This window comes from Fukomys damarensis, unplaced genomic scaffold, assembly GCF_012274545.1.
Source record: "Fukomys damarensis isolate Sample0158 unplaced genomic scaffold, DMR_v1.0_HiC HiC_scaffold_39, whole genome shotgun sequence".
Classification (NCBI taxonomy): Eukaryota; Metazoa; Chordata; class Mammalia; order Rodentia; family Bathyergidae; genus Fukomys; species Fukomys damarensis.
In genome coordinates this window covers 46,914,471-46,938,555 of record NW_022900951.1, presented here as the reverse complement: position 1 = coordinate 46,938,555, position 24,085 = coordinate 46,914,471, and the positions used below count along the sequence as shown (strand labels likewise).

Here is a 24,085-nt window from a genome sequence, read left to right as displayed (position 1 = left end):
ACTGTGTCCAATTTATTTCACTTAAGAGTATGGTCTCAAGGTCCATCCATTTAGTTAGAAATGTCTCAAGTTTATCCTTCTTTATGGCAGAGTAGTACTCCATGTATGAAAAAAAAACCACATGCATCTTCTTTATCCATTCATCTATCAATGGGCATTTAGGCTGTTTCCAAAACTGGACTATTACAAATTGTGCCACTATAAATATGGTGTGCATATATTGCTGTGGTATGATGCTTTTAGATCAAACTTGTGTCCTTGTAAGGCAGGCGGCGGAACCACTGAGCTAAATCCCTGGCCTCAGTATGATGCTTTTAATACTTTTGGCAAGATACCAAGAAGGGGAAGACATGAAAAGGACTTCTAGTTTTAGTTTTGTGAGGAATCTCCACAATAATATTCACAGTAGTTGCACCAGTCTATAGTCCCACCAACAGTGGAATAAGTATGCCTTTTTCCCACAGCCCCACAAGCATTTGTTATTGGTTAATTTGTTTTCTTTTTTTGTTTTGTTTTGTTTTATTTTTTGTACTGGGGATCAAACTCGGGTCCTTACAATTGCGAGACAAGCAGTGGAACCACTGAGCTAAATCCCCGGCTTGTTTTGCTTTTTGACACAGGTTTTCACTGTGTAGTTCAAGCTGGCCTTGAACTCAGTATGTAGCCCACAGTAGCATGCCTGCCCTTTGGTTAATTTCTTGATAGCAGCCATTCTTTCTGGAGAAAGATGAAATTTCAACATTGTTTTCATTTGCATCTCGAATGACCAGTGATATTGAACATTTCTTCATGTATTTATTTGCCATTTCTATTTCTTCACCTGAGAAGTGTCTACTTCAGATGCCCATTTGTGGATTGGGTCTTTAAAAATTTGAGAGGTCTGATTATTTAAGTTTTTTTATATGTTCTAGATATTAGTCCTTTGTCTAAGGAACAGCTGGTAAAAAACACATTTCCCACACTGTGGGTTGTCTCTTCACTCTGTTGGTGCTTACTTTTGCTGCACCAAAGATTTTTTATTGTTGTTACCGGGGATCAAACTCAGGACCTTGTGCTTACCTGGACAGCTTGGTGCCACTGAGCCACATCCCTGGCTGCAAAACCTTTTTAATGAGATGAGATGCCAGTTATTGATTCTTTGTGGTACTTCCTTTATGATTGGAGGTTTTGTTCACTACAGTCTTTGCGTACACAAATGTCAATAGTTCTAGCTATTCTGTCTTCCAGCAGATTTAGTGTTTCTGTTTTAATATTTAGATCTTTGATTTTAATATTTTGATCTATTTTGATACTACTTTAGTGCATGGTGAAATATATGGGTCTAGTTTTAATTTTTGTATGTGGAAAGCCAGGTTTTCCAGCAACATGGCTCCTTTGTAAATGATAAAGTGACTGGGCTAGGGATTTAGTTTAATGGTTCCGCCACCTGCCTCTCAAGCACAAGGACCCAAGTTCAATCCCCAGTACCAAACAAACAAAAAAGATTAAGTGAGTGAGTATGTTTGGAATTGTTTCTGTGTCTTTTAATGTGTTCCTTTGATCTTGAGGTCTTTTTTTTTTTCCCAGTATTACGCTGTTTTTTATCACAGTAGTTTTCTTCCACCTTCCCTGTGTTGCCCAGAATTGTCTTTGTTATTCTCCGTCTCTTCTGGTTCCAAATAAATTCTAGGATTATTTTCTCTAATTCTGTAAAATATGCCATTGGAATTTTGATCAGGATTGCATTAAATCTGTATAACAATTTTGGAAGTACGATCATTTTCACTATATTGGTTCTTCCTACTCAAGAGCAAAAGCTATCTCTCCATTTTCTGATATCATCTTTGATGTCCTCTTTTAGAGCACTGTAGTTTTCAATGTTAAAAGTGTTTTATTTCCTTCATTACAATGATTCCTAGTTTGTTATTTTTGTACAGGAATGCTTTTTTTGCGGGGGGGTATCAGGGATTGAACTCAGGACCTTGCATTTGTGAAGTAGGTGGAGGAACCACTGAGCTAAATCCATGGTCCTAATGCTGCTGATTTTTGAGTGTTGACTTTATATCCAGCTATGCTACTGAATTTGATTATTAAATCTAGAAGTCTTTTGGTGGATTTTTTGGGGTCTTCTGTGTAGAGTATCATATCATCAGCAAGTAATGGCAGTTTAACTTCTTTCCAATCCGTATTCATTTTAATTTATTTCTCTTATCTAATTGCTCTGGCTAGTGTTTCCAGAACTATATTGAAGCAGAGTGGTGATTTAAAAAAAGAGTGGTGATAGCACACATCCTTATCTTGTTCCTGATTTTAAAGTGAAAGCTTGCAGTTTTTTTCCATTTAGTATGATGGCTGTTGGTTTGTCATAGATGGCTTCTTTTATCAGATTGAGATAAAGACCACCTATTCCAATTTTCTGTAGGTTTTTATCATGAATGGGTGTTGGACTCTGTCAAATGATTTTTCAGCATCTATTGAGAAGGTTTTTGTCCTTGGCTCTATTAATATGGTGTATTACATTTATTGATTTGCATATGTTGAGCCATCCCTGCATTTTTGGGATGAATCCTACTTGGTCATGATGATTTCCTGCATTCTGTTTGCCAGTATTTTATTGAGGATTTCTGCATCTATGTTCATTAGGAATATTGGCTTACATTTGTCTTTTTTAGTTGGGTCAAGGCTCTGGTTTGGGGTCATGGTAATGCTTGCATCCAGGAATGAGTTTGAAAGTATTGCTTCCCTTTCAATTTTATTAAAAAGTTTGAGAAGTAGTGTCATTAGGTCTTCTTTAAATTTCTTGTAGAATTCAGCAGTGAATGCATCAGGACTTGGGCTTTTCTTTGTTGGTAGGTTTTTTTAATACATCTGCAATTTCATTGACTTTATTGGTTTATTTAAAATTTTTATATCTTCTTGATTCTGCTTTGGTAATTCATATGTATCTAGGAATCTGTCCATCTCTTCTGTTATCCATCCTTTTTGAGTACAGGTTTTTCAAGTAGGTATTGATGATATTCCGGATTTCTGCAAGATCTGTTGTGATTTCACCCTTTTCATTCCTAATTGCATGGATTTGAGTCTTTTCTTTCCTTTTTTTTATAAGGTTGCCTAAGGGTTTGTTGATTTTATTTAATCATTCAAAGAACAAAGTCTTCAATCCATTGATTCTTTGTATTTTCTTAGTCTCCATTGCATTAATTTCTGCTCTGATCATTTTAATTTCCTCCCTTGTATGAGCTTTGAGCTTCACTTGCTCTTCTTTTTCTAGAAGCTCCTGGCTCATTAGGTTGTTTATTTGAGCTTTTTTTTTTTTTTTTTTTTTTTTTGGTACAGGGATCAAACTTGGAGCAAGCAGCAGAACCACTGAGCTAAATCCTCGGCCCTATTTGAGCTCATTCTGTTTTTCTGATATGAGAATTCACCACTATAAATCTCCCTCATAGGACTGCTTGCATTGTGTTCCATAGGTTCCAGTATGTTGCATTGGCATTATCATTTAATTGTAGAAACTGTCTACTTTCTTCTTTAATTTCATTTGTGATCCATTGGTTATTCAGGAGCGTGTTATTTACTATCCATGTGTTTATAAAGTTTTGTGGTTTCTTTTGCCATTGATTTCCAGTTTCATTGTACTGCAGTCTGATAATATGCATCGTATAATTTCAGTTCCTTTGCATTTACTTAAGCATGTTCTGTGAGCTAATACGTGGTCTATTTTGGAGAATGTCCCATGTGCGGCTGAGAAGAATGTGTATTCTGATGCTATGTGGTAGAATACGCTACAGATATTTACTAAGTCCGTTTGTTCAAAAGTTTGTTTAATTCTGATATCTTTTTGTTGATTTTTTTATCTAATTGATCTATTTGTGACAGTGGGGTATTATGGTCCTCCATTACAACTGTATTAATGCTTATTTGATTTTTGATTTTTCATATCAATATTTGTTTTATATAGTTGGGTGTGCTGGTATTTGCTGCATATATATTTACCATTGTTATATCTTCCTCATGGATTGTTGATCTTAATCAGTCGTGGCTTGGATATCTGTTTGAATCTGTTTAATGGATTCCATTGCTTTCCTATGTTGGGCATTCATGGTTTCTATCATTTTTCTGAGCTCCAATTTTTTTAAAATCCATAAATGTCCTAGAGTCTCAAAGCAGTCTTTCATTCTCGTCACCATCTTTGTAGTTATCTCAGAAATTATTTCTAGTTTGATTTTTTTCTAGAACCTCATTCATCTGCTTTGCTATTTCCACTTACCATTTCAGAGAGTCTAGGCGTATATCTTTCAGATTGTTCCACCTCATTGTCCCCTGGGTTTGCCTTTGGTGAGCTGAAAGTCGGGGAGGAGAGTTGCATCTTGTTTAAGTGTCTTCTCATTTTCTGTTTTTCTTGTTGTTGTTTTGTTTAGTTTAATTTCTGGGTCAATGCTTATAGATTGCTTATGGAGAGTAGCTCTATTTCCAGTATTCAGAACCCTTAGGAAATGACACAGGTGTCTTCCAGGTGTAGCTGTCTTTTGGGTTTTGAATCTGTTGCATAATCTTGCATCTTTAATTTATTGGGAATGAGAAATTTCTGCCTACTTGGCTCAGCCCTTGGTTCTTTGACACTGGCCTATAGTATTTTTTAAGACTCTTAGGCAATCTCAGTCTTGGCATACCACAAAAAAATTTTTTTTTTTTTTTTTTTTTTTTTTTTTGGTATCAGGGATCTAACTCAGGTCCTTGTGCCTGTGAGGCAGGCAGCGGAAGCACTTGAGCTAAATCTCCAGCCCAAAGAACAACTGATTAGCACAATTATATCACCTTGGCTAAAGTAGTACTATTCACAATAACAATAGCATCAAACACAGCCTAGAAGATATCAAACTGTGGCAACTGTTAATTTGCTACCTTTAGCCATATAAACTAGATTTGTGGTTATATAACAAAATCTAGAACAAACCAGAAAATTTTATGCAATATATAAACCCTCAATATAGCAGTTTTACCCTACTTACCCTACAGGGAGAAGATTTAAAAGGGATTGGGGGAAAATATATAAATAGAAGAAGGTATTAGAAGCAAGGCTGGAGGACAGAGGAAGATCATACAAACTTTGGGAAACTGGTGAAGAAGCCAGGAGGGGAAGAGAAAAAGATGAAGGAAGAACAGAACAGAATGGGCTTGGGTTTTAGCTCAGTGATTCTACCGCCTGCCTCACAAGCACAAGAACATGAGTTTGATCCCCAGTACCAAAAATAACAGAACAACCCCAACAAAAAGACTAAAAATCATGTTCACACTCATGTTAAAAAGAAGAAAGAAAGAAGAGAAAAGAAAGTCCAATTCAAGGCATCTCTCTGGTGTCACTGATAGACAATGTCAGCAGAGTCCAGATCCGAGTTGTTTAATCCCAGCAAGCCAACCATGAATTTATGGTGAGGTAATAGATAATCCCGGTAAGCTTGGACCTTTAGTTGCACTGAAGTTCAGGCTGGTTTCTGGCTATGAATCTGGAACCAGATTTGTTGAGTTTGCAACGATCCATGTGCCTTCTGCCAGCTCAATCTCCACTTCCTGACCTCCAGCTGACTTGAATTTGGCACCCTCGCCACAACACCAGGAGCCACTAGATGGAGCTGGCCTGTAACTGTTCGGAGTTCTGACCTCAGTTGGCCCCTCTTCAAAATGGCTACCAGCCACTTGCCCTCTCCTAGGTGATGACTGAATCTTAATAACTCACTAGCCAGTGTCCACTACTCCTTTCCACTGGTAGTTTTCTCCGCGGAGGACTCTGGGGTCACCAGTAGTCACCATGCATCTGCAGGTTCAACCCACCATTCCTATGCTGTGAGTCCAGACTCTGGGACAAAGTACTACTTGCCACCTCCCTCTCTTTTGTTGAAGTCACTCTCTTTGCTGTCCCTATAGACTTCAGGTCTCACTTTAGATCCTTCCTGCGTCCCTTCACCTCCTCACACCACTGTATTCCAATGTCAAGACACCAAATCTTGGAAAGGCACTTTATCTGCTGCTTACCACTCTGTCCAGTCTTGGCTTAAAACCACTATGTGCAAATAGAATAGCTACCACTGCTTTTATCCAGGTTCCTGTCACATGGAATATTGTTTTCCATCCTTTGACTTTTCGGTCTATGAATTTATTTTTGAATTAAATGTGTTTCTTGTATACAACATATTGTTGGATCTTGCTTCTTGATCCATTCTGCTAGTCTGTTTCTTTTGCTTGAATTGAGAGCATTTACAGTGATGGTTATAGTTGATATGTATTGACTTATCCTTGCCATGTTATTTTCCTGTTTTGGGTTCCTTCCCCCGCCCTTGTTAAATACTTGCCTTGCCTGATGGATTCATTCTGTTGGGGTTCATTTTGTGGTAGTCCTTGTTATCTCTTTCTAGAAGGTCCTTCACTCCTTTTGGGGTCTTTGGTGGTCATGAATTTCTTCAGGTGTCCTTTGTCATGAAAGTATTTTATTTCTCAATCAATTTTGAAAGATAGATTTGTGGGGTGCATCAGTCTGGGTTGGAGGTTGTGTTCTTTGGGGACTTGAAATACTTTACTCCAAGCTCTCCTTGACTTGAGAGTTCATGTTTAGAAATCTGACATAATTATGATGGGCTGTCCTTTATAAGTGATTTGTTTCTTTTATCTAACAGCTTTTAATATTCAGTTCTGGTGTTGAATTTCTGGAATCTTGACTGATATAGCAGCCCATTACATTGTGTAGTGGAGCTGAAGATACAGAGCATTATAGAGAAGCCAAACAATGTGTAGAAGAATTAGCTTTGTACCTAAAACTACTCAGCAATGCTAGAAGACCTGATCTAAATAGTAGCAGTCCAAGTGTTCTCAGTTGCCCAATGCAAAGGAAGCTTGTGACTCTGAACCACTGCCAACTAGTGGAAGAAGGCATGATTACTACCATGAAAGCCGCTTAATCTTTGGGTGAACAAACAGTTACAAAGCTCATTCTCAAGCACCAGAATCCCCAGCCACTCTTCCAATCAAAGCTAAAGGCAACCAATTTCTTGGACCAGCAATGTAGTAGGAAGTTCTAAAGCTATTCTGCTGGCTTTAGAAGATGTTCCTGCTTTGTCAAGAAAAATATTAGTTCTTGTGGTACAAAGACTGGAGTGACAGTTTCTTAAAGCCTCTAAATCTAGCATTGGACATGTTGTTTAGTTTCTCCTGCTTCAGAGTTACCAAACATGATGAAGATACAGCTGAAAGAATTTAGAACCTATGGAGTCCTGCTGGTAGAGCATGATTTCCAGATAGTTCACATCACTATGGAAGCAGGTTTAAGAATTACACCAGAACAGTGTTCCTCCTTGCTTTATGGAGGCGTCTCATAAATTTCATATTTAGTCGATTATTGACAAGTTGCAGACTCCAGCCTCTGTTGCATAGTGTTGGGGAATGAACAGTTGCTCTCTAGAAGCCTGGAGACTCAGCAAATTTAAATGAACTAATACTCCTTTTGAAGCTCTTAGCAATTATTGACCATAGTCTAGATATTCCTCCTCTTACATGGGAACAGCAAAAAAAGGAGATCAAAGCCGCCTCTACAGTACGAATATCAAACATACTTGTGTTAAAATATGAAGCAGAGGGCGGAATGCCCTTGTGGAGCCCCCTATACATTTGTACACTCACAAATGGAATTATATTACTAGGGAACATAGTAACATAGCTCATTCTACAAGGGACAGACCCCAGCTGTGATTCTAGGCTGAAACCAGGAAAAGTAGGTTATCTGAGCAGTAGTGCTCCTGTATCCCTTCTTGATCTTCTAGAATCTATCCCTAAGACTGTTTCATCCTTTTCTTCCATGGGGACCAACAGAAATGCCTCTCATGCCTTTCACCAAACCACTTGGTATCATACAGTTCTCTCTCTCTCTCTCTCTCTCTCTTTTTTTTCTTTTTAGTACCAGGAATTGAAATCCAGACCTTGCACTTGCCAGGCAGACAGTTCTCGCTTATATCTAGTACTACATTCCACCACCACGAAGTGTGTCCAGCTTTGGATGACCTCCACCATCTGCTCCCGAATCTGGTCCTCCTTACTTGCATCATTATTCACCCTACCTCCAAGATCTTGTAAACTCTTTGTATGGCGTACTACCACAACAGCACCCACCTATGTACCCATCTTACTATGAAGGCCATCAAGTATACCTTGCTCAGTCTTATAGAAGAGAAAGTCCTATACCCATTGAGATTCTACCTGCAGCAGTACCATCAATACCAGAATCCAGAGAAAAATACCAGCATGTGGAAGGTTACTGTCTTAACAGCTCTTCATCCAGCTCAGATCAGACCTTCAGACCCTAAGGAGTCTCCTTACAGCCTGCCTCCTCCTCCTCCCCAGTCACATCCTAGTCTAGAGGAGCTACATCGTACATGAAAGGAAATAATGGCCCAACTAAAGGAAAAAAGGTTATCTCTCCACCTCCTTTTGTACCTTCACCAACATTACTACCTACATTCCGTCAGAAGGAATTTCGAGATGATGAATTGGAGGTCACTGGGAAATACAAAGGAAATTATTATAGCCCATACCCTCCTTGGTCAGGTGACACTGTTGGTTCCTACATTGCAACCAAAGATGTTGTGGCAATAGGGAGTATAGAAATGATGAATGTGGACAGTAAAGCAATGTGAGATCCTATATTTAATCTTCAAAAGAGAATAGTAGAAACCCGTGATGATGACTTCATCCCATTTGAAGACTGACCAACAGTATCTCAGTTTGGTGCCATCTCTCAGACTTCCAAAATGATATACAGTGGTACCTCAGTTCACAGATAGTTCATTATATTTGGGGAAGATGGCTGTGGTTGTGTTTGTTGCCTAATGAAGAGTTCACAAACAGAAGTAAAATTTTGCTGAACACTTCTGTTTGGGAATGGAATTGTTCATGAACTGAGGTATTACTATATCAGGGTGCTGGCCCAGTGTAGGCTATGGCACCTCAGGGAGCTCCCACAAAATTTTTTAACATTTCAGAATATTGTCCATACAGAGCCCATGGTGTCTGGAACAGTTTTCCATATTCCCCCCATCAGAATATATCTCTTCAGGGGCACTTCAGTGAGAGAGAATATCCATGTCAGAAGTGGCCAGTTATAGAAAGCCTCTTCCATTCGCTGAGAGAGAATAGCTATGACTAGAATTGCAGCAACAGAACCATCAAATTAGCCAGGAAGCCCAGCTGTGTGAAATGGAGACTGTTAGTAACAGGCTGGTATTACAGAAGGAGGAAAACACCCTGTCAGGCCAGCCATAGCACTCCCCTCAAAGTGGCCTGCAGTGATCTCAGGTGAGCCGTTGAGCTTGAACTGTACCAGGTGGAAAGGGAAATCGGGAAGAGAATCTGGGAACTAAGGAAAACCAATGTTCTCAGGACATGAAAAGCGAATTGAATACAAGTACCAAGCAGAATAGGGACAAGCAGAACCACAAATCAAGGTCCCAGCTGAGAAGCTTACATTGACATCCAGTGATGTACTGAATGAATAAACCTTGACACAGGATAATATCAGCCTCCTGCCAGATAAGACCAGCCCTCTGAACCCACTAAAGGACCCTAAGGGAGAAAGGGGTAACAGTGACTCCCAGAGATCAGGAATTACTCCCAGTTCTGCTCCCTAAAATACAAGCAGTCTTATTTTCACTTTCTCTTCCCAATCAATTTGTGGGACACAGGGGTAAAAGAACAGATGACTTCTAAACTTTTTCTCTAGAAGCAATCAGATAAATCCAGGAAAATTGCCAGAGGCAGTGTGCACAAACACCACTACTAAAAACAAACTGTACGTACAGTAGTTCACATTAATGCATTTTTTTAATTTAAAGAAAGACAAAATCATCAATATCTACAAGCAATTTGGATTAAATTTGTTTTTATACTGTGAATGAACTTTATTTTAATGACTTTGAATGCCTTGGATCTGGAGCTTTAAAAAAAGGTATTATACTTACACTTTTTTTAATTATATGATCTTAATAAAGTTTTTCATATATTTTAGTATTATTACATATCCAGTGTATAATTCCTTACCTTTAAGCCTTTCTACCTTTCACCACCACAGACTAAGCCAGGTAAAAAGCACTGGCATTTCTAAGACTTCTATGGTGCTTAGACAGTGATAGACTAAGTTACTAGCAATTGTGCAGCAAACTAAATTTTCTCAGAGCTATGTTTTGGAATTTGTTCCTTTATGGATCACTAGCTTCATGGGTAGATTATATTTTCCTTGTGACATTGAAACTTTGAGTTCCCCATTTGCATGGTAAGGATCATTTGGGTTTTCTTACTGTAATCAAGATTGATCCTTTGTTTATATTATTTGATTACTTTTATATGCAGATTACTTTTGGAATAAATTGTACAGTAACTTGCTAGCATTGAAAATACACAGTTGAGGGCCAAGGACGTAGCTCAGTGGCACTACACCTGCCTGGAAAGAGCAAGTCCCTGAGTTTGATCCCCAGTACCAAAGAAAAAAGGAAAATATAGAGTTGATGTATTTCCTGTTGAACTCATGGTTATAGTTGGAAATTTGGGGTTGTGTTTTCTAATTTACACTTGCTGATATCATTGGATAATCAACCTTGTTTTAAAGCTGTAACATTTTATTTGGACTTAAAATGAACAGGGCTACAGTATTTCAGTGTGTGTTTTTGTTTTACTCTCAGTACCTAAAAGCATAAAATAAAATTCCTGTATAATGGAGACTCTGGCTTGCAAAGAGATTTGACAAATACTGAGTATTAGGATAGTTTATCAGAATTACTAGCATGAATAGGTAGTAAATACCTTGAAGTCAATTTTCATAGACTTGGCTTTCCAGCATTAAAACTCTTCTTCCTGAAGTAAAAAAAAAGGGGGGGGGGATTTAGCTCAGTGGTTCCACCACCTGCCTCTCCAGCTCAAGGACCAGAGTTTGATCCCCAGTACCCCTGCAAAAAAAAAGATTCTTCATGGAATTTGGGATTTAGCTCAGTGGCAGAGTGCTTGCCTAGCAAGCTTGAGACCCTCATTTCCGTCCTCAGCACCAATACATTAGAAAGAATAAAAGAAAAGCTTTCATAAATTGGCATGGTTACACACACCTGTAATCCCAGCACTCTGGTAGGCTGAGGCAGAGATTGCAAGTTGGAGCCCAGACTGAGTGACTTAGTGAGACTGTCTCAAAATAAAAACTAAAACTGGAAGATGTAGTTCAGTACAAAGGCCCTAAATTCAATCCCTAGTACCTAAAAAGGATAAAAAAGTTTCTTTGTGAAAATGTTAAAAAGAGGAAAAAATTTTTATCATTTAATTATGCTGCATATATTCTGATGCCTGAGTGTATAAAACATTCATTGTGGGATATTTTTTATAGTCACTCTCTCCACCTCCATATTTGCCTTATGTTTTCAATTCCCTTTCTGGATTATACAACTAAATCAGAAAACACTGGTTATGTAATAAGTTTCTGTATTGCTTTGGTTGGGTAAAAGCAAAAGTTTATAGTTTTCTTGTTTCTTATATTGCTAACCCTTAACTCTTGCTGAGGTCATTACAGCCTCAGTCTACACTGTGTCCCTCATATTAACTGAAACAAATAGAAGGTAGGTGAGCAAGGTAATACAGTCCTGCCATTGCCTACCAGTAGGATAGTCCAAGCAGAATCTTCTCCGCAGCGATTATTTAATTTGCCAAGTCAAGTCGCTGTGTTTATATACCATTTCACATTGAATTTGATTATGTATTATACAGTCCTGGCTGGTCAAGAATTTGATATACATGAATTGGCTTGGGATTCAAACTTTTTAAATTTTAATTTAAAAATACATATGCATATAATAAATATGTATTATATATGATATGTTTTAAGGAGCTCTTCACATGAGCACAGGTGTTGTGATAAAATGTTTAATTTGGAAGGAGCACTAAATGAAAGTGAGGCATTTTTTTTTCCACACTCACATGTTTAGCTTTTTGGCTTTTCTAAAATGTAAACTCTCTTAATTTAAAATTGAAATATTTTTTTAATATTTTGTTGAAAAATAGAAACTTTTATTATGCCTGACAGAGTCTTGAGAGCTTTAATTTTTCTGTGTAACTATAAAAAGCAAAATTTTTGCCCTGTAACATTTTACGGACTGACTTGGGCAGACAGTATTTCTCCTTTAGATATGTCAGACAATTTCTAAGTTTTATAAGTAGTTGGTTTACTCTGTTAGAATTTTTTTTTTGAGACAGGGTCTCACTATGTAGTTGAGACTGACCTGGAACTCACTATGTAGCCCAGGCTGGTCTCGAACTCACAGCGATCCTCCTGCCTCAGCCTCCCAAGTGCTGGGATTATACCACACCCGGCACTCTTAGAATTATTGATTCTCATATTAGAAAAGTATGTATGGGTATTGGGTTTGTTGAGATGCAGAATACAAGTAAAGTTATATTTTGGATATGTATTAATACAATTTTCATTTGGGGCAAAATAATCTTTTATTTATTTTTTTAAGATTTTTTTCAAAATAATCTTTTAAAATGTAGTTTGGACTCTAGCTGTACCTCTCAAAGGCCCCATAGTCTAGGCAATCTTGTTGGATAGAAAGAGTGATGTACTATCTCATTGTGCCTAATTCAACTATTTTAGATTGGTCATCCCGCCTTACCTAATGAAAATTCTTACAGATTTCCTAGTGCCCACTAAGAGGTTTATGAATTCAATAACCCTAAAAAATATGCTTTGGAGTTTGGTTTGGTTTGGTTGGTTTTGGCATTTCCTTTTATATTTCTCTGATATACTTTGTGCTAGCATCAGCCAGTGAGGGTAAATGGCCAATTGAAGCATAACTACTTGACTCTACCTGCTTTTTATCAAAATTCCAAAAGCATTGTTTTTTTTGTTTTCGTGGCTTTTTAATTTCATTAGTGCTTTTGGAGACATTAAGACATGAAACCAGTCAGATAGGAAATAAAATTTTATGTTTTCTTATTGAAATATTAGTATCTTATTAAAGCTTCTTGCTTTTTACTGAATTCAGAAGCAAAACTTGAACATCTCATGAATAAGAACACTTCTGAAATGATGAAGTTAGCAGTAATGAGCATTGTAGTCACTCTTATTTAGATAACAAAGCCAGGGTTTGTTTTGGCTTTCTTTCTTTTTTTTTTTTTTTGTTTTGTTTTGTTTTGTTTTTGGTACCGGGGATTGAACTTGGGTCCTTGCGCTTGTGAGGCAGGCCACCGAACTGCTGAGTTAAATCCCTGGCCCTTCTTTCGTTTTGAGACAGGATCTCCAGGCTGTAGTTCATGCGGACCTTGAACTCATAGCAATCCTCTTGCCTCAGCCTCTCAGGTGCTTGGATTACAGGTGTGCACTACCACACCTGGCCAGGGTTTTATTATAGTGAAGAATATAAGTATTCTGGTTGATTCTGTTTTCAAGAGGTCTCAAGAAACAGAAAGAACTCAGTTAATAAGACATCTGGGGGCCGGGGATTTAGCTCAGTGGTTCGGTGGCCTGCCTCACAAGCGCAAGGACCCGAGTTCAATCCCTGGTACCAAAAACAAAACAAAAAAAAGACATCTGGATTCAGTTTCCTGTCTTACGTGTAGTTCTTTTGCCTAATTTATAGATAGTGACATGAGATAAGTTCAATAACTACCATGTCTTCGATAATTTAAAGAGCCTGAAATGACCAAATATCTATTCCACATTACTTTTCTTTCTTTCTTTTTTCTTTTCATTGTTTTTTTTTTCAGTGGTGGGAGATTGAGGCAGGGTCTCCCTTTGTAGTACAGGCTGGCCCTGAATTCTCTATGTAGCCCAGGCTGGCCTCAAACTCACAGTAATCCTCCTGCCTCAGCCTCCCAAATGCTGGGAATACAGATGTGCACTACGACACCCAGCTCCATATTACTTTTTAAATTAACTATAGCATAGGTTTCTAGCTATTATTCAAATGATAAGACACTATTGTTAATGTCAACTATAAATATCCAGCTACTCAAAATGTATGAAAAACTTGTTTGTTACAACATTAATGTGGATGATTTTTTTTGTTACATCTTCCTTTCCTTTTTCCTATTATTTCCCATGTATTTATATTTTTGCCTAAAGTAAGGAAGCTGGTAATATTCTTACTCGCTACTTTGAGTATGCAACTCCATCATACTTTCCATGGATCTTCAGTTTGGAGCTCAATATTTTAATTTCTAAGTTTTCTTGTGAATATCTTTTTTTTCTCCCTGCCCCTTTTCCATTCTGCAGTTTCTCCTCGACTTTCCTTGTTTGATTGATTGATTGATTGATTTGGAGTATCAGGAATGGAGCTCAGGACCTTGCGCTTGCGAGGCAGGCACACAGCACATTTGTTTTACCTCTTGATAGAGGTTCTCGCTGTGTAGTTCAGACTGGCCTTGAACTCACTATGTAGACCAGGCTGGTCTCAAACTCACAGCGATCCTCTTGTCTCAGCCTCCCAAGTACAGGTATTACAGGCATATACCACCATGCCCAGCTCACTTTGACTTTCCTCCTGCCCTTCCCAGCAAACAGTGACAGTTTCCTGTCTTAAAACAGGCCATTCGAATGAATTTGCTCAGCCATTAACTTCTGTGAAGTTGCCTTTTCTAATTATTTTTACTCAGTTATGCAAAAATGTAGTATTTCCCCTACTACTAGGCAAACAAAGGTCTGGTCAAGACTGGTAACCTGCTGTTTTCTCAATAGGAGAGCAAAGGCCTTGTGCTTTACTCTGGTTTGGTTTGGAGTCAAATAGCAGCCATTTTGATTGTGAAGCCTTTTAGGATTTGTGAGTTCCTTGTATTGTTTAGATTTATCTAAAATTAACTGTTAAAGTTGGCCTTATAGAATAAAAAAGTAATGAAAATTCATTTTTCTAAACTAGTGAATGTCATCTTTTGTCATATTATAAATAACTCCCCCACCTCTACTTTTTTTTTAGAGAGTATGTTGTGATAGCATCCTTTGTGTTTTTGTGTTTTTTTACTTGTGCCTAAAGGATAATATACTGGGAGGAGGTCAGGTGATGAGATTGGGTAATCTAGAGCATGTAGCTTGGGAGAAATAGTAAATTAGAGTCTGGGCCCTGATCCACCGCGGGAAGGAGAACCACGCCTGCTCCCGACCCAGCCGCCATCGCTCAAGCTCCGGGAGGTAGTCTGGGCCCCAATCCACCGCGGGAAGGAGAACCACGCCTGCTCCCGACCCAGCTGCCATCACTCAAGCGCCGGGAAGGTAGCCGTGCGGGCGCCCCTGAACCCCCATAATCCCCCCCACTCTCAGATCTCCTGACTGTGCCAGTCTTTGGACCTACTCTGCAAAGACAGAGGTGGTCATCAAGGGTATTTTTCTGAGTTCCCAACTTTGAACATCTTTAAAGAAGGGGCATGGGAAACCTGTAATAGAACGTTGTGGAGTTCAACCATTCATAAGATTGGGGAACTCAATCTGGGCCTTGCAGCCCGAGGTCAGTCAGCGTCATGGGGTTCAGCCATCAGCTAACTGAGATCAGGGGTCTTGCATCCTTGCTCTGTCTGAGCCATTAAATGGTAAATACACTATATTGAAATTTTGTTCACTGCAGACATGTTCTTTACTGCTTCTTGATTTCAATTGGATTCAAATGATTTAAGGGTGATAGACTAGTGACTACCACGGGTGGTCAGTGTCCAAGTTGTGCTTGATCTTAATGTGTTGCTGATTGTATCAGTTGGGGTAAAGCATTGCCGTTGATTTGATGAGCTGTTTTCTCTGATGTTATGAAGATGAGAATGTCTGTGGGTCATTAGAGACACAGAAGCTAGGGTGCAACTATATCAGGAAGATTTGGGTGATAATCCAGAGATTAAACCAAGGACAGTCCGACAACAAAAATAAAAATGAGAAAACACTTAAGCAAGACACAAAGACAGACTTCCAGTTCACCAATGGCAAACAGTAGGGCAAATGAGGATGAAAAGGCCAATGGTGAACCACCAGGACACTCTGAACTCAAAGCACAGGAAGTAACAAAACAGATCGATCAGGCTCTAGAAAAATTCAAAACAGAAATAATTACCCAGATAACTATAGAGATAGTGTGCAAAATAGAAGTTGTGATTCAAGACTCTAGAGCAGAAACTGACAAAAAAATAGATGAGCTTAGGACCATGATAGAAACCATGAAGGCCCAGCATAAGAAAGAAATGGAAAAAATAAACGCCCAACATAGGAAAGAAATGGAATCCATAAAACAGATTCAAACAGATATCCAGGAGATTAAACACTCTATTGAAAGTGTACGCAACAGAATAAAAGAATGCGAAGATAGGCTCTCAGATATAGAAGATAAGATTGCAGTCAGTGACCATGAAAAGAGAGGTCTCTTAAAAACAGTAAGAGATCATGAGAAATCGATCCAACAACTCCTAGATGATGCAAAGAAGAATAACATAAGACTGATAGGAATACATGAAGTAGCAGGAGAAAATACAAATGACTTAAAAAAGCTGTTTGCAGAATTAATGACAGAAAACTTCCCAAACAGAGGGGAAGAATTTGACATTCAGATAACTGAGGCATATAGGACCCCAACTAGCTACAATAAAAAAAAATCTACACCTAGACATATAATAATCAAGATCCCAGAAACCCAACAGAAGAACAAAATACTACAAGCAGTAAGAGAAAAGAAACAAATCACATACAAAGGAAAGCCCATCAGAATCACAGCAGACTTTTCAACACAAACCCTTGGGGCAAGGAGAGCCTGGAATGAGATATTTCAAGTACTAAAAGAGAACAACCTCCAACCTAGACTGATGTATCCAGCAAAACTCTCTTTCAAAATGGATGGGGAAATAAGACACTTCCACGACAAAGAACACCTGAGAAACTACATGAATACCAAACCAGCACTACAAGCAATTCTAAACAAGATCCTAGAAAAAGACAATGAAGGCAACAACACCATGAGGCCCAACAGAGCAAATCAAATAGGCAAGGCAAGAAATTAAAAGGAGAAGGTGAAAAAGTAAAAAGAGTCAACAAAAGGCCAATAACATGTCAATAATAAGTCAGTACATATCAGTTATAACCAGCAATGTCAATGGCCTCAACTCACCAATCAAGAGAAATAGACTGGCAAAATGGAATAAGAAGCAAAATCCAATAATATGTTGTATACAAGAAACACACCTAGTGCAAAAGGAAGTCCATAGCTTGAAATTGAAAAGAGAGAAAACAATTCTCCATGTGACAGGAGCCCAGAAAAAAACAGGGGTAGCAATCTTATTTGCAGACAAAGTAAATTTCAAACCAAAACTGAACCTAGTATTATTGATGTAGGACGGTACTGTATCATACCTCTGTGAATGTAAAATATCTAGTACCTCCTTTATGATACATAGTAGGGACCGTGCTTTATCAGAGCTACATTTAATGATATTACTCTAGAATGTTCTCTTTCCAGATGATGATTAAGAGGCTAATAGAAAAAATGGTGCCAGGTACCACAACAGCAACAGAACTTTGCTGTTGTCAGGATATTATTCTTTTCTTTTTTTTTTTTTAATGGAATGTGCTGAATGTCTATAATTTTGTTCAGATGACTGCAGAACCTGGAAAAGCTGTTGCTGCTATCGATGTATAACATACTATTATTAGTCCTTTTATATACATACATATATATATAAATTGAATTTTGGGAAACTTTAATGGTGCTGCCAACTTTGGAAAAAGTCATCCCAATTTACTGTGTTGACTTGGCATTGTACAGAAATGGACAACCATATTGGTCTAGAAATGTTAATTTATTTTTATTTTTATTTTTTATTTTTTTTCCATGTGTACAGGGGTAACACATCGTACTAAATATATAAGGTCATATCTACGTGGGTTTGATTACAGAAACTAATAGAGTATTCTCTAAATAATGAAGAAAAGAATAAGATAAGACTATAAGAGTAAGAAGCAATTTAAATATGTTCAGGGACCATTTTCATCTCCAGAATTAAGGATTATTTATTCCGGTAACGTTTCAATGGTCCCCAGTAATAGTCTATTGCTATTGATTTAAAAATCTTTCCCTCTTTCATATATATCTACATGAAGGAAAAGCCAGCAGCAGAGAAGAATATCTGTCTGTCTATTATCAATGTATTAAAATTAATTGACTTTAGGAGTTAGTTATTAAATATATCTTCCAATTACTTGAAACTCCTAGAGTGATAAGGGAGAGGAAAAAAATATGAGAAACTGAAAAAATGGAAATAAAGTGTTTGTAAATGGGGAGGGGAGGAGGGGGTGAAGGGAGGGCAGGGACAAGGGGAAAAAATGAGAATCAAGACCTATTATGTAAAGGTACAGAATCCCAATGATGAATGTAATGGTATTGTATACCTAGATTGTACCAATAAACTCAATAAAAAGAAAAAAAATTGCCAAAAAAAAAAAAGATACAGTATAGCCAAATTCCGTAGAAAAATTTAATGTAGGATTTGAAATTTCCCCTTACCAAATGAAAATATTGCATGTTCCAGCTTGCACCCATTTCGCTGTTTTAAATTTTAAACTCATATAAAAGCCATAAATGGTCACATGAAATGACAGAATAGAAAAAATTTAAGCTCTCTTTCTTCATCTTTCCCATCACGATGCTATCATTGTTTATTCTGCACGTACTGGGAAAAGCAGGGGTATGAAGTTCTGCAAAGCTGGGGGCACAAACTACACCCACCTGAGTTAGGAAGCTTTCAAACAGGAAGTTACCCCTTGAGAGGGTGTCAGAGTCCACCTTGTGGGGCCAACTGTGTACCTGGGCATTCTTAGCTTCAGCTTACATTGCTGTATGTGTTCAATGAAAGGACAAGTAATAAACGTGTGCTAACCTGAAAAAAAAAAGAAATAGTAAATTATAGTCAGATTACATAGTCAAAACTAGATTCTTTTCACTAAAGATTCAGTTTTATTAACTCATATGCATATTGGTGATGGATGAAAGTCTCATTGTCTTCCAACTTCTCTATGCTTGTTTTAAATGATGAATAAAGATTTCCTATATATAAAAAAAAGAAAGAGCAAGTGAACAGACTTGGGAAAGGGCCAACCAGTTTGGGATTATCGTTTCCATTGAGTATCTATTACCTGTTTTTGACAGGGCTCTTCAGATGGAATTTCTAAATCCCTGGAGCTTCGTCAAGGGCGGTCTCGCTCCCAGGTAAATGGAAACCACGGCACATTGACCAAGGAAGAGAAGAGCGATCATCGTCTTCCAGCTCCATCACAATGTGCCTTATCCAGAGACAGCAATGTGTGTAATGATGGTAACCGCTGCCTCCCTGTGAAGAATGAGGAGAGCTGCTCACAAGAACAAAAGTTAGAAACTGTGGCACAACAAAAAGAGGAATGACAAGCTGAAGATGGCTTTACCAGTCAGGAAGAAGGGAAAACTATACTTTTCTGATTCTAGGCCCAAGTTAGAGAAGGATATAAGTGCTCACCTAAATTTATCCTCAGTTTTGATGGGATGTCTTATTGTATCCATCTTTTCCCCTTCCTTATCTTTTTCTTTGGGCTTCAGAGTTAAAAACTGGGGAATTTCTGGTTAAAGATGAATAGCATGAAGAGTAGTTCCAATCCTCAAACTGAATATATAACACCTATATTCTATTTCCTCTGGAAGTCTAGTAAGGCAGTAACTGTCAGAAAGTGGATGTTATCATTTAAGTCCTATAGAAAAGTTCTAGCTTTGGTTGTTTGAGTATTTATCATGATACTTATTTGTAGACTTATCTGATGCATCTATGGGGCTGAGGGGACAGCTGTCTGTGGCTTCATTTTTTTCTCTAAATTGATACGGTCTTGATATATAATTAGTATCCATCTCCTCTTTACTCTTTCTCCCAACTCAGCTACCCCAGGATTTTGTACACCACCTCTAACTCTGGCCTGACAATCAGATAAGTAGATGTTTTCAGGGAACTGGATAGTATTGGTTATTTTATTTTTTATTTTATATACTAAAAAAAACTACCAATGGCCTTTGTACTGGGAGATTCAAGTGAGTCGGAAAAGTACTGGGCAGATTTTTCCTGCCTCTCAACTAGCCCATTGTTTGTAAAATAGAAGACGTGGTGCAGTTCACCCACTCTGTGCTGCCCATACCCTAAAATGGGTGGGAATCAATGTTATGAAACTGAATACAAAAGGGACTCAAAAGACTCTGTGGGTGTGGGTGTGGGTGAGTGTGGTTGTATATATGAATGTGTGTATCTGTATGCATACACATACCCTTTATATAAAGAGACAGATCTATTTATCTATACATATTTTATATATGTGTGCATATGTGTGTGTGTGTACACATACATACATACATGGTGATATCCCAGAGGATTTACTGAACTTCCCAGAAACGCTTCCACTGCTATGGAGTGGTGGGTTTCAAAAGATCATACTTTAAATCTAAAATCCTTATTAAGTCTCAGCCCATTACAATTATAAGAAGATGGGCTACTCTAAATCAGACACAAAGTACTTTCCAGAGATTGCCTGTTCAGAACAACAAACACTTGGGTTGTAATAAGCTTAATCTTGAACAGAGCCCTCACATCCCATATGGTGAAAACTTGAGGTTGGAATGGGATTGGGAAGAGTTAAGTATTTCTTTATGAAGGTTTGAAGAGAAAGCAGGGTGGGAGGTGATTTGAAAGGGTATTCTGCCAACCTGGAGAACATCTCTCTTGGAACTCCAGGGTCAAATTGGCTTCAAGGAAAAACTGATAGACAAGAATCCCTGAATTGAGGGATGGTTTGTACTGGAAAGATGGTGTAGGGAAGTGTGAGGAAATTTAACAATTTGATTTTACATGCCTAGATTGTTTCATTTGTTCATTGACATTTTGACTACTGGATCTTTTCATTTGCTTTGCAAGGAAGACTTCAGAGGACTTTGGCCTGGGCCTTGAAAAATATTCTATAAAAGTTTCTCAGCCCAGGATAAAAAAGCTGTTCCTCCTTGCTGGAGATAATCTTAAGACCACTTTGCATTTCCAGTTTCCCTCCTTGGGCAGCCAAAATGCAGGGATGGAAACATGGCTTGCAACAAATTAGCATTGTATCTTCATTCAGGAACTGGGGCCTCCAGGCTCCTATGTCTCTATTTGGGCTTTATGATATCTTGCCCAGAAGTACCATTTCTACCGGAATACAACTGACTAGACTTCTAGCAGGGTTCTCTCTTTTTTGGAAAAACCCCATGCAGATTAATCCACAGCAGGTCCATGATAATTTATTTTTCCTTTTTTTTAATTCCTGGACAACCAGAAGGCTAACTGCCCACTTACAATGACCATATCATGAGTAATTGAAAACAGTCTCAGACTAATCAGAGTCTGGCACAGTTTAAGAGAACCCACAGTTTGCAGGGGGAGGGAGTCCCAGAATGCCTTGCCCCTACCCACGTATTTCTTACATAAATCAAAGAAGGATAAGAAGAGTGTACCCCCTAGCAAGATGTAAGCAGAAACAAAGCATACAAAAACTTCCTATTGGAGTCAGCTCCCCTGATTTGGTGCCCTTTCTTCTCTTGGACCTGCATAATCTTAAAGGTTAGGACTTCTGTATCCAGCAAGAGAGGAAATTCAGATGGCCCAGAATTCTCTTTCTGTGCCAAAGAGCTCTAAAAGCAACCAGATTCACTGAGCTGTGAGTGAATATATATTTATACTTGGAGTTAAATGGTAAAGTATCTTTTCAGTTGCTGTTTCTGTGCATCTTAAATTTATCTGACTCAATCAGATGACAGTATTGCCAACTCTCACGGCATTAAGAATATTTCTTATTTTGTAGGCATTTACTGTGAGAGGTAAAATTGCTGTTTTAACGGATGATTCCAGTTTGCCACAGACTTGTGTTTCTCCCTTCCACACACCTTGGCTTTCCCCTAGCCTGGCCCAGGGTGAAACAAGCGGTTGACCTCCAACCTTGATTTTTATTTGGATTCAATATTTTGGGTTTGGAAGGTTACAAGAAAGAGCCATACAAGGCCATACTACTAGATTTTGGTCTATCTGCCAAAATACACAACTTAACAAACAAACAAACTAAGGCTCATTACTGGGAGATAAACTTTTTCTGATTGCAAGATAAAATAGGGAAAGTAGGATGTGATCTTTGCTGTACTACTTGGAAAGACTGTCATCCTTCACTTGAGGTTCAATTTCTGACTGTGATATGGAACAAAATAATGTTGGATCCCCTAGAAATGACCCCTTTAACTTGTAGGGCCACAGGCAAGAACATCCTGGTTGTACATAGCCACTGATCCCCAAGGATTTGCAGTTCTTGACTTCTGCTATTGTGTCTTGGGATCAGCCTCTAATTCCTACCCTTTTCCAAGTGGCCAATCTGGTCTGGACTAGGCCAGAAAAACTTCTGCTCACTTGCATCACTTTCATTCTGAGCCAGTAGGAATTTGGGTACACTAAAACCCAAGAATTGGTACTTGCTTTGGCTAGGGACATTTGAGTTTTGTCTCCATCTTGATTTTCTGACATTGTTGGCCAAGTCACCTTAACATTTTTTGATCACTGAGAAAAACAGCCAGACAAGGCTTTAGGGAGGGTGGTTAAAATAGGGGGTGGGGGGCAGGAATGCTTATGTAGGGTAGAAAGAATATGGGAGTAGCTATTTGATTGTGGTGATTCAGTCCTTTGGAACCTTAGAAGGCTCCTGTGGGCATGTCATTGTCACCATGTCAGCCTCTAAGACCCCCTCCCTTTTGAAATGACAATACAAGTAGACCACAGTTTAAAGTAGTTAGTATAATTCTACTAAGGTTTGATCATTATACTTGTTCACTTCTTGGTGCGTATTTCCTAAATATGCTTGGGGTTTGGGGTGGGGGGAGTAAGTTTTCACTGTTCCATTGTGTCTCACCCAATATTTTTCTCCCTCCCGTGGCTTTGGCATCTTCTCTTCTGACTTTCTCTTTTCATCTCCTTTGGCTTATTGTGGTAGTCTGCTGGTACAGGTAGAGAGCTCAGTGCACCCATTCCCCTGTTACTGCTAATTATCTTCAATATTGTTCAAGTTAATTTGTTGTTCTAAGGAAATTTCATTTTTTAATAAAATCATCTTTTCCAAGTTAAAAGCAAAAGAAAACATCCCCTGTGCTAGGGTGCCCATTCCAGCTTTTGACATTGCCCCTGTACTTTTATAGATGCTCTTTTTATCTGTGTTGGTAGTAACTAATGACTAGTGAATTTTCATGTAAATGAAGCAAATTCAATATTTCAGGTTTTGTTAATCTCTCATAACCCTGCCAAATCTGATGACTTCATCCTAATTACTTCCCAGAAGGCACTTCTCCTACCTTTTATTTTATTCTGTCTTATTCTATTCTTAGACTAACACATTAGGTAAAAAAAACTTTAACTGCAAAGAGTCAGTGGTTTTTTAGTGCTCCCTGATAAATTTTTTTTCTGTGATACTATCTCCTCTCTTGTGTTCTTGACAGTGTGTTTAGTGGATGGATAATACGTATTTCTCTTTCCCACTCCCAGATTCCAATTTCCTGCCTTTTTGGCCCACCTCACAACAAAAGCTCCATAGTTTATTAACGTAAGTTTGAATGGATGCTTCTTTGGGGAAACTGCAAGAGTTAATGGAAATGTTTCAGAAAGGAATGAGAATGTCTCAGGAGTTGTTCTGTGATGGAATTTGGTCCGTTGTTCTGTTAATGCTGATGGAAAGAAACTTACAGCGCTAATAAAAGTTTATTCTTTTAGTAAAAAAAAAATTGTGCAGTAATTTGGGTTGTGTGAAGTTTGATTTCTTCTCCCATCTCTGGATCCCTTTTTGCAAACAGAAGATATACTTGTCTCAATTCAGAAGTGGTGCACAGAGATTTAGGATTTTGTAGGCTATCAAGACAAAAGACCCCATCGAAGAGTGATTGAAAGAAAGAACATGTTTAGCTTTTGCTTAACTTCATTATTTGAATGTTCTAAAGACACCTTTAACACATTTGCCAAACTGAATTCATCCTTTCTTCTGAAGTCTGCTGCTCTCAATGAGTGACAC

At 38.2% G+C, this 24,085-nt stretch overlaps 1 protein-coding gene and 1 pseudogene across 1 annotated transcript in view; both read left to right on the top strand.

Annotated features, from left to right (window-relative positions):
* The window catches only part of LOC117284725, a 14,647-nt pseudogene extending 4,865 nt beyond the window's left edge, over positions 1–9,782 (top strand).
* Fam120c (family with sequence similarity 120C) overlaps positions 1–23,654 on the top strand; it is a 198,532-nt gene extending 174,878 nt beyond the window's left edge. Inside the window, 1 exon segment of the mRNA XM_010610739.3 lies at positions 19,158–23,654. Within this exon segment, the coding sequence (XP_010609041.2) occupies positions 19,158–19,409 (252 nt within the window). The 3' untranslated portion in view covers positions 19,410–23,654.
* Positions 23,655–24,085: the final 431 nt, after the last annotated feature.